The 14,042-nt window shown below is 40.3% G+C and overlaps 1 protein-coding gene across 3 annotated transcripts in view; it reads left to right on the top strand.

Annotated features, from left to right (window-relative positions):
* Window positions 1–14,042, top strand: part of EPB41L4A (erythrocyte membrane protein band 4.1 like 4A) — a 262,636-nt gene that overhangs the window by 122,718 nt on the left and 125,876 nt on the right. For all 3 annotated transcript variants that reach the window (XR_010792817.1, XM_066603055.1, XM_066603054.1), the window contains 3 exons: window positions 3,514–3,565; window positions 7,363–7,441; window positions 11,690–11,787. Coding sequence is in view for 2 of the 3 variants with exons in the window: in XM_066603055.1 (XP_066459152.1) it covers window positions 3,514–3,565; window positions 7,363–7,441; window positions 11,690–11,787 (229 nt within the window). In the remaining variant the exon portion in view is untranslated. The remainder of the gene's footprint in view (window positions 1–3,513; window positions 3,566–7,362; window positions 7,442–11,689; window positions 11,788–14,042) is intronic.

The following is a 14,042-nucleotide window of genomic DNA, read 5'->3' as shown; positions in this document are numbered from 1 at the left end:
TTAAAATGCTACCTTTATTTTCTTTACTCCCTTCCCATGCAGTATGCTAATGATGGGTGGACTGATGGGCGGTCTCTCTGGTCTGGGCTGTCTCTAACCTCTGTCCTGTAAATTTGCCCTTTGAGTGTTGATTGACGTCTACAGCTCTGGCTCTTGGAGAAATCTTGTATTTCAAGATTTTTGCGCATTGTCCATCCTGAGGTATCAAGTGCATGCTCTTGATGTCATTCATGACGTACCACCTCCGAGTAAGTTATACCCGATCCTTCAGTCTGACACATGTGCATTTTAATCAGCAACAGGTCTGACGTATAGCACCACGTTTCGTTTAGATTGCAAAAATGACGTGACCGACTTTATGGTCACCCGAATATGGAGAATCGGTCAAATGCCCTTGTAATACTCATCTAATAGGTGCAATGGCACAATTACTGAGAAGCCCAGTGTAGTCTTTTTCAGGGGCCTCAAGTCATCTGTATGTATTAGAACTCTATGTAAAGCAGCAGATGCCAGGTCAGTGGATTACGGAACAAGATTCAATTTTGTCAAGTGACCCTCTTGGTCAATCAGCTGAGCAGTGTGTACGGTTTTAAATACAGTGCACTAGCCCACTATTTACCAATGACCCCCTATTTGAGGGTCTGGTAGAAACTTTAAAGTGACCCTCCAGGCCTGGACAAACAAAGATGGCTGAGCAGCTTCTCTGATATACCTGATACACACTGTGCATTATCATGTGTCATTAGTCTTACACTACACGTTGTTTTGATTGGCCGGTGCTGCCCACATGAACAGTGCTGGCCAGTCAGAGCAGCATAAAGTGTCTTAAGGTGCATTTACATGGAACAATCATCATTCAAAAAATCTTTGGATTGTTCAATTAGAATGATACTCGGTGTAAAACGCAGCTAACGATGAATGATAATTGTTCACTTATCGTTCATCATTCATTTCATGCAAGTATGAGAATAATCGTTGGCTCGTTTGCTAATTGTTCTGGTTAAATATCTCTCGTCCATTCGTTCTCATTCACTGGTACACTGAATGACTGAATCATTTATCTGCCTGCATAAACAGGCTGCAAGAGTGAACTCTGACATTCGCTCGTGCCAACGATAAATCGCTTTGTCTAAAAGGCACCCTAAAAGGCATTCTTAGACTACGGATGCATTACTAATGAACAGTGGGCATCAGGTAGTCAGAGCAGTAGTTCGGCCGGCTGTTTGTTTCTCCAGGCCTGGAGAGTCGCTTTAGGTTGAAGAGACTGTGATTATGGCTAAGTGTGCATCTATGCTGATTATTTTTGCAATTAACTTCTGCATTCTGCCTGTTTTTCATATCTCCCTTCTCAGTGGTTTAGATTTACAAGTCATTAGTACTGTACTTCAGTTATTGTCTCTGCTCTTGACATGAAAAGAAACTTGAATATACTTGATGTAAAACTATCATCTCATGGAAAAACTGTCTGTTTCCTAGACTGCACGGGAAAAACGAAATGCAAACGCTGTATAATGTTTAGATATTATGAGATAAGGGAAGTTTAAGCCTCCTGTCCACGGGCGATATTTCATTGCGTTATCTGTGGCGATAATCCGCACACGGGTAACGCATGAAACGCTTTTCATAGGATAACTATGGAAAGCGCAGCCCGATGTACACGAGTAGAAATCCACCACGATTTTCCGTTTGCTTATAAAAAATCGCGGCATGCCGCGATTTTCCGCGATGAACCTATATGATAGGTTAATTGCGGAGAATCGTGGTGACTTTAGTGTTCTCCCGCAGGGGCAATCTGCTGCGTTAAAACGCAACGCCCGTGGACAGGCGGTCTTACACTGAACAGATAATGTTAAGTTGCAAGTGAACATAACGGCCCAGTAAATGCACAGAGATGCAATGACCGATCCATTATTTAATGCTGATCTTAAAGTGAACCTGTCAAGTGGTTTGTACTTCTCTGAGAGCAGCATGTGGTGGAGGAAGGGAACCGTGTGATTATATTAGTTTATATGATTTGTAGAGGACTTCTGTTAACCCTTTTCTAATTCACTGTCTGACGTCTAAAGACATTCTGATTGAAGGCTGTACAGCTCCGATGTCAGAAGACGTCCGGCAGGGTATTCTTACTGTATATTACTGGCTGCTCTGTTGTTGAGGGCCTCTCCAGCATGTCACATACCTCATTACTGGCTCTTGCCAGCAGATGGTGCCATTGTATAATGGCAGAAAGAGAGAGCCCCCTATAAACTCGAAATCCAAAATTGGATTGCAAAGGGTTAAAACAGAGTAAATCCTGGCATGACTCCTAGAAGAGACGGTGAGAGTCCTGCTTACCCTGCCCACACAGGATGATTGACAGCCCTCTGTGTATGCATAGTAATTTAGGAAAAGCTGTCAATCATTGTGTGGGTGGGATAATTGGGACTCGCTGCTACTGCTAGGAGTCTTGTCAAAATGTATTCCCTTTCGCTTTGAACATACACATACCAAAAAAAATGTGCAATGTCAAGCACACAAGGCCTCTTGGGAAAACCAAAAAACACCATGTACCATGATGGTCAATGATGATGCCACCTCCGGATGTTTTTTTTTGTTCACAATAATTGTACATATTGAAATCATCCATCAGTCACTTGGGCTGTTCTCACACATCCCGCTTTTTACCGCGACTAGCGAGATGTTTGAAACGCCGCACTAACCGCTGTACAACACCTCCCTTGATTTTAATGGGGCTTCACAGACCAGTGCCCGGACGTGGCGTTTGTAACGCTGCCATTTTCGAGCGCCGTCTGCTCTATTTTCACGTGTTTTAATGCTTTTTAACGCACCTCATCACCCATCAGAGTCATACGTTGCATTAAAAAGTGATGTCAAATGCTGTAACATGCATTCAAAAACGCCGCGGTTTCAGTGGTGGCATTTTCTGAACGCATGTGTAAGAGCAGCCTGAGAATGATTTTTCAAACACTGTTCTGTTGTTCCTGTGCAAACAAGATTTAACAAGGCAAGATACTCTCTTAATACGTTGGGGCCACGTTCTGTACAATGTAAGAAAAAATAGCAAGAAGGTAAAAGGCTTACCAGGTTTAAAAAAATTAAAGGACTATCCTTGGGTTAGGCCATTAATACTTTAGCGGTGGGATCTGCCACTCAGGACCCCTAACAATTAGCTCATTGAAAAGGCTGCAGCACTTTTGGGAGGACTGCAGCCTCTTCAATCTCTACATCGGAGTGTTGTCCGAGTGCTCAGAATGCTGCATTTTTTATAGCAACCGTTCTAAATACTTGTCCCACCAATCAGATATTGATTGCCTTTTCTGATGATGGGCCATTAATTTTTAAAGTCTGGATAAACCCTTTTAAGACTTGATGATTAGTATTAACATGATTTATAAGTGAATTTAATTGGAATTTAGTGAAGAATTTACCAATAAAACATGAAATAGCAGAAATATTGGATTACTTGGCATTTTTTTTCTCCTAATATATCACATGTCTATTTTTTTCACACAGTACTGGTTGGATCCAGCAAAGACTATTTCAGAACACAAAGACTTGATAAGCAGTAAGTAAATCGCATGAGCGTGTTTTCCAGATCAGCCACAACTTTGAATGAGACAAGACATGGATTAGCTAGATTATCTATGAGAATACGGTATTTTACAGGATTAGCAATGCACACAATAACACGTTTAATGTAATGAGATCCCGAAATAACAGAAGATGACAGTTTAGAGATGCTTCTTACATCCAGTTGATGTCTGTTGATTTAGATACTTTTGGATTACATAACTTTTTCCCCCCACTGAATTAGTTGTTGCCAGAATGAATTGACATACTGTGATTCTGCGATTTGACTCGGAGTAGACCAACGAGTAGATACTATGGCAGTACACATAATGTGATTTGGAAGTGTTGCTTGCAATAGAATAATGAAAGTGTATCATGGCAGTAGCTTTTGTGTTCAGTAGAATAATGAGTAGATATTATCACAGGATACATATTATCATTTGAAGGGAGATTTTATGGCAGCACGTCTCTTGTGATTTGGAGACTTTGCATCCAGTAGTGAGTAGCCATTATGGTAGTATACACATTGTGATTTGAAGAGTTTGCAAGGAGAAATGGGTTCTATATTCAAGGTGGGAGCCCTATTTATATATTGCAAGACTGACAATTCCCTTCAAAGGCTGAGAATCAGAATTGTATTATCATGTATAATTTCCTCTTGCCATATAACTGAACACTTGAAACGGTTCTTCATGTTGTTTCTTCTATTCTATAACGGCATTGTTGGCATTGTGTTAATGTTTTGAGCTTACCCGTAGCGCAATACAGAATGCAATGGGGTCACAGGCTTTCCATAAATTACTTTGCATAAGCATATTGCCTTACAGAGAACTGACCAGAAGCAAGCATGAATAGACATAGTGCAAGGCAGATGACCGCAATGGGCTCTGTGGCTTTCAATACCATTTTAGCTGTCATTACACTAGTAAAGGTCAGAGAAGGAAAAGAAGCCACTTATTGTCTGTCACTTTATTTTTTTTATTCTGTCATTTAGTAAGAAAAGATTAATGACCTATAGAAGGTCACTCAACACCGTATAAAGGCGTGACTGATGCCCTATGGATGTGTAGAGTTCCCAAGTATGGTGTAGTGGGAACCCAGTGTGGGAGGCAGAAAGTTGAAAAAAATACATTTAAGCTAATGATATCCAACACCGGCTTTTATGGTAGTAATTTTTTCTACACTCATGTCTCTTTATGGCTTTGCAATGTTTCTTGTCGGAACTGAATAAAGGATTATGACATGGACTGCTATGATAGTAATGACTAACAGCTAGCAATTAGTATGATTATTGGGGCAGGCACTCGCTCTGTCTTTTTACTACTTTGCTTTTTTTCTTTTCAAATTCTCTCTTCCTTGAATCCATTACTACTATGTGTACAGTACATGAAAATGTGCATCCACAAAACATAATGTGTCATGTACACCTTTGCACTGTTTGTTTATTTTTTGTTCAGTGTGTTTTTGGAAATGAAGACTCTTTGTAACTGGTTTTCTCTAAACATTGCTGTTTGTTTGATTTCTATGCTTGTATGGTTTTCCAAGTCACTGCAGACTGGAGGACTGAAATATTAGCAAATTTTGATGCAAAAACAATCAGATAAATTCTTTTTTTTTTTTCTGCAGGGACTTTGTAAGATATGTTTCATGCACAAAGGTTTTCCTACTGTCAAATGCATGGCCCGCGGGCTGAATTTCGTTTACTTTCTTCCACCTCAGCGTAGTACGACTGTTCCTCGAGTCATGGACAGACTAAGACATAAAAGTCTAAGGCCCCCTGTCCACTGCCGTGACGGAAAATTGCTAGCGATATTCCGCCACAGGGGAGCAGAGGGGAGCACTGTCAGGTCTCCGCGCTGAGCCTATCTGGTAGATAGGCTCACCGGGGAGAATCGCGGCATGCGAATCACTATGATTGTCCGCTCGTGGATGCTGGGGCTGCGTTTTTCATTGCAACTCCATAGAAAGCATTCACTGTGTTACCTGTGGCCGGATTATCGCCCGTGGACAGGAGCCCTTAGTGGAAAAAAAGAATTGATGTTCAGTTGAGTTTGACATGAGCTTTAAGGAGTTCGTATGGTATTAGAAGGAAACAGTATTTGTTTTTCCAGAAATGACCCCATTGGAGTCCATGAGTTGTGCCTAGTTTTGACCTGAACACAAATTAACATCTTAGTGACAGCCAATATGCCTTTTTACAGACTTCACTAATCGGCTTTAAACCTGCACATACATATTTTTAAGGTGGTGACTTGGCTGACCACTGACAAACAGTAGGGGAGAAACCTCAGACCCCATCTGTTTAATTCCTTAGATGCCAAAATCAATAGCAACTACAGCATGCAAGCAGATGACCGGGGTAGAGGGCTCCTTCTGTCCCCCATCGGCACCCCACAGTGCAATTGCAAGGTGCCAATAGGTTCCCATGGCATCCGGAAGCTTGTCACAGGCTTCCATGTGTGCTATGTAATTCTGCCTATTAGACCCTGCCTCCCACAGAGCCTATAAGAATAATGCACTGCATTACTTATGTAGTGAATTCTACTAAGCCTATGATGACAGCTTAATGATTGTATCTTCAAGTCCTCTTGAAGATACTAAAAAATAGTGTCAAAATGTTCCATCAAGTTCAGTTTAAGACTAAAAAATCCAGTTTAAAAAAAACCCAAAAAACGCATGAAAACACTGTAAAAACAAAATGCAAAAACCATGTTGTAATTTCTGGGCTTTTTTCCATCTTGCCTCGTACCTCGTAGCCTTGTACTCCAGAGTGGTACCATTAAAAAAATAGAACTCATCCCCCAAAAAACGGTAATGTCAACAAGCTATATCATCGCACTGCAAGAGATGAAAATTGCTTGGTTTATAAGACAAATAGGCTTGTCACTAAGGGGTTAATTTAAAAGAGCTAAGCTACAATAGTAGACACAGCCATACCACAAGAGTGCTACTGTTTCTGTGCAGCTGATTTAAGTATTCCTATACATAGGGTGAGTTGAAAGTTAGAAACCGGATCCCAACTCCAATTTGAACATTTTGAAACCTGAAATCTGAAGATCCACTTTCATAACCGTGTTGGTGGAGGGTGCTGTATATCATAGGTGCACCCACTAGTTTAATGCTTTTGTAAATCCCACAATTAGCAGGTCTTTGTCTTGAATATCATATGACATTCATGTTGGGGAACCAGCATCAGGATATCACACGCCTATATATTGTACTGCCTGTTGTTGGCTTAAGGCCCATTTACACGTCCTGATGATCGCTCAAAGATCACTCAGTTTGAGTGACAGCTTTGAGCGATCATTTTGTATAAACTATTAAGTAGCTACTCAGCTACTTAGGAGCAATTAAGTGTGCAAATAAAGCCTTAGCTGAAAGCAGTTAATAGCAGTTAAAGCATATAAAAGCCCTCCGGCTATTAACTGCTTTCAGTTCCTTTGTTCTCCAGTGGGAAACAATGCTATCAGCACTACCCGTGGAGAACTGCTGATAAGGCTGACTGACAATTTTTAGGTTGGACTGAATTCAGCGATCAACTAGCAGTGCACGATGAGCGCATATTTAGAAGCAACGGTTATAACTAAAACAATCGCTTTTAAACAATTTTTTTAGCGATCATCGCTCCGTGTAAATGGGCCTTTAGTAAGACGTCAGTACTGGTGCCTTCCACCTTATAATATAAGTGTTCAATGTAGAGTTACTGCTACTATTATAAACCATTATATGATGTAAAACATATTCCACATGTAACATTTTTTTTTCTACTTTTTTTTAATTATTATTTTATAGCTGGACCTCCCTACACTCTATATTTTGGGGTTAAATTCTACACTGAAGATCCATGTAAACTGAAGGAAGAGATAACCAGGTATACAGATGGGTTTTTCTTTAGCTTGACTCTTAACATGACGTGTTATCACAGTGTGCCATGCTATCAGAGTAGTTTATTAACATTTTTAATTACTTCACAATGGGTTTTGTTATGTTAAGACAAGAGAACAATACATTTTTAATGGGTTAGGAAAAGACAACTTTCTGTGCCCTGCTATTGCAATCAAGCTAAAATTTGTCCCATCTGTAGCAAGCTACATTCTGTATATACCGTGTTTCCCTGATAATAAGACTGACCCCGATTACCCTGATTTTCGGTAGGAGGGATTGAAATATATGCCCTCCCCAAAAAATAAGCCCTATCTACACTACATGAAAAAAAGAATACTCGCCTCGTAGGTGCCGTCTCCATCACTCTCACTGCTCTCCAGGCGCGCCAGCATTCTTTCTGGTCATCCTCAGCGCTGCAAAAGCATTCTCTTCCTGGTAACGTGGGTTGAGTACACTGCCTCCAGCAAAAAAATGCTGTGATTGGCTCAGGACAGCAGCCTCAGCCAATCACGGCCGGTGCTCGATGAGCCAATCACAGTCATTCAGTGATGTCAATCACTGAATGGCTGCGATTGGCTTATCAAGTGCCGGTCATGATTGTTTCAGGCTGCATCGCTGAGCCAATCACAGCATACTCTTGCTTGAAGCAGGGTATTAAACCCATGTTACCAGGAAGAGAATGATTTTTAAGGCGGTGAGGATGACAAGGAAGAATGCCGTTGCGCATGGAGAGTAGCGAGAGGGACATGAACGGCACCTGCTAGGTAAGTATTAAGACACTGTACCTCTTTTGGGGCAAAAATGTATATAACACACTATCTTATTTTCGGGGAAACACGGTAGATGGCGATGTCATTGCATTCAACACAGTTAAAAAAAACATGTACTAGAAGTTGGTACCTGTAATCGATATTAAAGGCAATGTACATAGGTACAAGACTCTAATGGCTACTATATCCTTAATCCAATATATACCACTAATAAATATAGTATATGTTGCTGAAAACTTTTACAGTACTTCAAAGTAACATCACATTAATGACTTCTGTGTGCTGAAAGTATAAAAACTTTACAATTTCAGCTCATTCATTTATATTAAATTGATTTTCCAGGTGGTTCCCCGCTGATAAAGCATTATAGACATCAGTCATTTCAGAAGCTCTAAACATATTATATTTGTTCTGAACCTGAGCACTGCTGTGCACCGGAATAACCCTTACAGAAGAGCTTCTGTCCTACTGATTTGTCTTACTGAGATATTTCTATTAAATATGTTTTTGTCTAACATTTATAAGCGGTTTTCTTTAAGAAGCAAGACTTAGGTTTGGATACGGCTTTAAAGAGAGTAAGACAACCTGGGAGGTTTAACAATAATAGTTTACTCAAATTAAGTGATAATCGGGCATAATGATGAATAATTGTTCTCCTTTTGTAAATTATTATTTTTATATACAAAGGATAATATCTACCGTAAATACAAAGAATAAAGGATGGAATTTACATCCCATCACAAAGTATAACGATTGCAAATTACATCCCATCGTTATCTATATATAAAAATTATAACTTGCATCGCATCACTGGGAGGTAGCATCATCTGACTTGTATAACAGCAGCTGAAGAAGCCCACTCTCAAACGGCACCAAGACAAAGAAATCTTCTCCAGGAACTGGACAAGTAGCTTAGAAAATCCTTAGATTTTCTTAGAAAGTCCTAGGCTTAGAAAATAAAAACAGATTAATATGTTTTTAGTTAATACGAAAAAAATGGTGACTTGTCCCAAAGCTGCAGTCTGTTACTAGGACAAATTTTTATCCTAAACTATGAAATTAAGCCAGTGGTAGTCCTGGACCTGTTGAGTGTCCCTAAAACTATGCTCATAAGTGTGCCCTCTATACTAACTGCTTGACCAGCTGAATTGATTGGATGATAGCCACATAGATAAAGCTACATCCATGATACCTTGGATTATTTTAAAGCAGAGCGGGATGTTCAGTTATCACATGGCATGCTTTCTAGTATCCCTGAAATGGGACTTTTTCTATCAGAAGAAGAAGTACCTGCTGGCTTATTTACGGACAACTATTAGGTCTTTTAATTGGTCCTATAGAATATTTATAAGGGTTCATGGGGGGGGGGGGGGGGGCACACAATCATGGAAAGAACATACAGACACAATGCAGATATTGCAGATAATCACTAAGCCACACTGCTGCCACTTTTACAACAGTCTCTTCAAAACACCTCTCTAGGAAAAGTTTTCTGTAAACTGAGCACATGCCTTAATTTTTTATGCTGTTTACACATACTTTTTTTCCTCTTCTATATCCACTACTATGTTCAAAAAACTAGTGAAATTGTATAAGTCCTTCGTTTTGACTTTTTCTATTTTTTAGATCTACCCCCAGCTTTGGCTACAGCATCCAAAACTGGCTATGTGAAGCCATACTTTGGGTGTGTTCATGCACATCTTTTGTAGGAAAAACACAGTTTTTCATTTTGGTGCTGTTTTTTTGCCATGTTTTTTTTTCTTGGGCAAACGCTGCTTTCAGATGTCAGCTGTAGATCAATAAGGAGTTAGAAAAGGCAAAGCAAAGTGCATTTTTTTGTGGCATTTTGCTTTACTTTTGGTGTATTTTTGGGGGGGTCCACAGCATTTTTTCTTCAAAGCACAGCATGCTCTAGGCATTTTTCCATAGACTTCCCTATTTTCTGCAGATTTACTGCTGTGGATTTTTTAGCTGCTGAAAATTCACAGCAAATCCGCCATGTGTAAATATACCCTAAGGCCTTAGTCACACGGGCGTTTTTTCACGCGATTTGCGCATCGCAGGACGGATGCGCATGCGCAAATCGCGTGACCGGCGCCGAAAAATCGGCCCAAAAATCGCCCGAAAATCTGCTCCTAGCCGCGTTTCATTAGAAACGGGCCGGAGCTGTCCAGCGCATTGCATTCAATGGAGACGGCAATACAGCGGCTCCATTGAATGCAAGCGCTGCGGGCGAGTGTGGGATGAATTGTCGGGAAGGGGTTAAATATATAACCCCTTTCCTGCAATGCATCCTGAAAAGTGAAAAAATAAAAAAAATGTATGTACTTACCTGCTCCCGGCAGCTGGAGATCCCGGCGGCCGGCCTGCAGTGGGTGTGAAGGGGGTGTGACTCAGGCTTGCCCCTGATTGGCTCAGCGCTGAGCCAATCAGAAGCAAGTCTCAGTCACACCCATTCATGAATTCATGAATGGGTGTGACTGAGATCAGCCTCTGATTGGCTCAGGCTGAGCCAATCAGGGGCAAGCCTGAGTCACACCCCCTTCACACCCACTGCAGGCCGGCCGCCGGGATCTTCAGCTGCCGGGAGCAGGTAAGTACATACATTTTTTTTTATTTTTTCACTTTTCAGGATGCATTGCAGGAAAGGGGTTATATATTTAACCCCTTCCCGACAATTAACCCCGCGCACGCCGGCAGCCCATTGCTTTCAATGGAGCGGCTGTATTGCCGCTCCATTGAATTCAATGGGCAAACATCGTTCTTCTCTGCCACAGCTGTTACAGCTGTGGCAGAGAAGAATGATTTATCTTCTATATGTTCTCATTGGGGTCAGCGCTGCTGCCGCCGGCCCCATTGAGCGCATATAGAGAAGAGAACAGGAATCGCAGATCGCAGATAGGTGCGATCTGCGATTTCTGTTCTCTAATTTATCGGACGAGCGCATAAAAAGCGCTCATGTGTCCGATACCATTGCAAAGCAATGGTTTTAAAAAATCGCCGGACTCATGCGCATGCGCAAATCGCGGCAATAAACGCCCGTGTGACTGAGCCCTAAAGAGGCAGTGATAAAAAATGATGTGCCGTTCAAGTTATAAGAATCCTTTATTGACATTGTACATCTGGCTGCTTTGGTGCAATCTTTAATTGAACTCACCAACAAGTATATTGCTAAACTTTTTTATTTTAAACCATTGTAGAAAGCCTTTGTCTTTATCTCTATCCCCACATTCTCATTTTATACCCTGAAAGCTGTACTGCCAATCATTTTGATGTTGGACATGATGTTTGGAATTGTTGCACAGTGACAGCTAACAAATAACATGGATTCTAGTCTAATTCGTATGGCAGTTATGTTTGTTGTTTGCAGTATCTTGAGTATTACACTTGTGTTTAATGTCATCATTTTAGTTGAAGATGAAAGATGCTGATCTTCTGTAAATTTGTATTTCATTTTATTTTAGGTATCAGTTCTTTTTGCAAGTGAAACAGGATGTTTTACAAGGTCGGTTGCCTTGTCCGATCAACATTGCTGCTCAGCTTGGAGCCTATGCCATACAATGTAAGAATGGAAATAAACTGGACATTTTGTTGCCTTGAATCAAAGTAGAGTAATTACACTTATAAAGATAGAAGTTAAAATAAGTACGGTAATTGTGGAAGAGTGGATAGAAATATGAAGAATAAGAAAATAAGCTCAACTACTAAATGCCTAAAAACTCTTCCGGTAGATATACATAGGTGTATCTCAATGATTTTTTTTCTTATTGGTGTATATAAAATACTAATCCTACAGCTTCAGAAATCTTGCTTCTAGCCTGAAGTTATTGTTCTTAGTTTAGAAGTTATCCAACAACACTTACAAGTAGTTGTAGGTCTGAAGCTCTTACTGTTTTTTGCCATAAATAATCTAATTTTCATATAATTGCTACATTAGTCATATACAGTAGTGAGAGTAAGGCTGCCTGTCCAAGGGCGATGCGCTTTAACGCTGCGGAAGAACACTAAAGTCACCGCGATTTTCCATGATTAACCTATCAGAATGATAGGTTCTTTCTGGCAAATCGCAGCATGCCACGATTTTTTAGACAGGAGTGGAAAATCGCTATAAATTTCCCACTTGTGTGCATCGGGCTGCACTTTCCATAGTTACCTATGGAAAGCATTTCAAGCGTGATCCGCGTGCAATTTATCACAACGGATCACGCTATGAAATATATCGCCCGTGGACAGCCAGCCTAAAGCTTAGTCACATGCTACAGATTTTAGATCGCCTAAAAGGCTGATTACTTTTTAATTTTTTAATAACCTGATAAAACTTAATCTAATATTTATTGAAAATGATATCCTCTCATTTCTTTCAGATTTTCTGCGAAAAATGTGTGTGCGCATTGTCTAAAAGTTAGACAATGCAGGCAATCTTAGGCTGCTCACACGTGCATTCGCAAAACGCCACGTTTGAAATTGCAGGGTTTGGCCGCAATTTTGTGCGGCATTTTTGAATGCATGCTACAGCGTTTGACAGTATTTTTTAAAGCACCCCCATCATTGTGATGCGTGATGAGGAGCGTTAAACAGCGCTAAAACACACTGAAATAGTGCAGACAGCGTTAGAAATGCCACGGTAAAAAGCACTAGTCTGCAAGGGAACATTAAAATCAATGGAGGCATTGTACCGCGATTAGCACAGCTTTTCAAACACCGTGCTAATCATGGTAAAAAAAAGAGGGCTGTGTGAGAGTGACCTTAAATTGCCCCAAATTTATCACTAAGTGATAAGTCTGTCGAATTTTAAAACTGTCTAGTCTACAGGCCCATTTACACGTAATGATTATTGCTCAGAATTCATTCAAACACCCGAAAATGAGCGATAATCGTTACATGTAAACACAGGCATCTTTCAGTTTTCGCTTGAATAATGATTTTAAAGTGAACTTAAAATCCATCATTCAGCTAGTGAGAGATAAAGTATCTCCCAGTAGACAGCTGGCTGTTATCTCCATGGGAGTTGGCAGATAACATTGTATTCTGCTGGCAACCTCAAGCAGAACAATGCAGCTGTGTGCACAGCTGGGTGTGTGATTAATCACACTCTGGGCTCTGCAGACAGCTGCTGGAGGCCCCTTTACATGCAAATGAAAATGATAAAGTGTTACTGACCATTAACATTTTATGCAAATGGATCTCAAAATATTTCAGTCATTTGAAAGGTTATCTTTGCATGTAAATGGGCCTTAAGTTAAGACCACCTAAGGTGATCAAGACCCATGTCGGGTTTAAACCGTCCTTTGCACTGATGTTCTTTTGGCACTAAGCACTAAATAAAGCATGTTCTTTTGTCACGGGAAGCCGACTTCAACTTCAATGCTCACCTATTAGTTGGCTTAATTTACTCACAAATAGTGCCAAATTTTTGTCACAATTTGTCACAATTTTTGGACAAGTCAGAAAAACTGTTAATGTCTAAACACACATGATAAATGTGGCACAAACATGTAAGACCGTTTTCTGGCATAATTTGCAACAGAAAACTGTCATATTTTGAAAAATAAGCCCCAATGTGAGGCATTTATCAATGGCAGTATTTTGACTGAAAAAAGTCACAAATTTCAAAGTTTGCCATATTTGGGCTAAAATTTCCAACTTTTTCAGTCTATTTCTTACATTTTTTAGGACTGTTTCATTTTACACGTTATATTTGATCAACGTTATATTTGGTCAAATGCTTTGTCAGAGCATGAAATGTAAAACAGTGATGCTTAGACTGAAGGATCTTGGGACTCTAAGCATGTGATTACAGGGCTAATACTCTCTTAC

Source organism: Eleutherodactylus coqui, chromosome 5, assembly GCF_035609145.1.
Source record: "Eleutherodactylus coqui strain aEleCoq1 chromosome 5, aEleCoq1.hap1, whole genome shotgun sequence".
Taxonomy (NCBI): Eukaryota; Metazoa; Chordata; class Amphibia; order Anura; family Eleutherodactylidae; genus Eleutherodactylus; species Eleutherodactylus coqui.
Note: the sequence above shows the minus strand (reverse complement) of the source record. Positions and strands in the feature narration are given on the sequence as shown.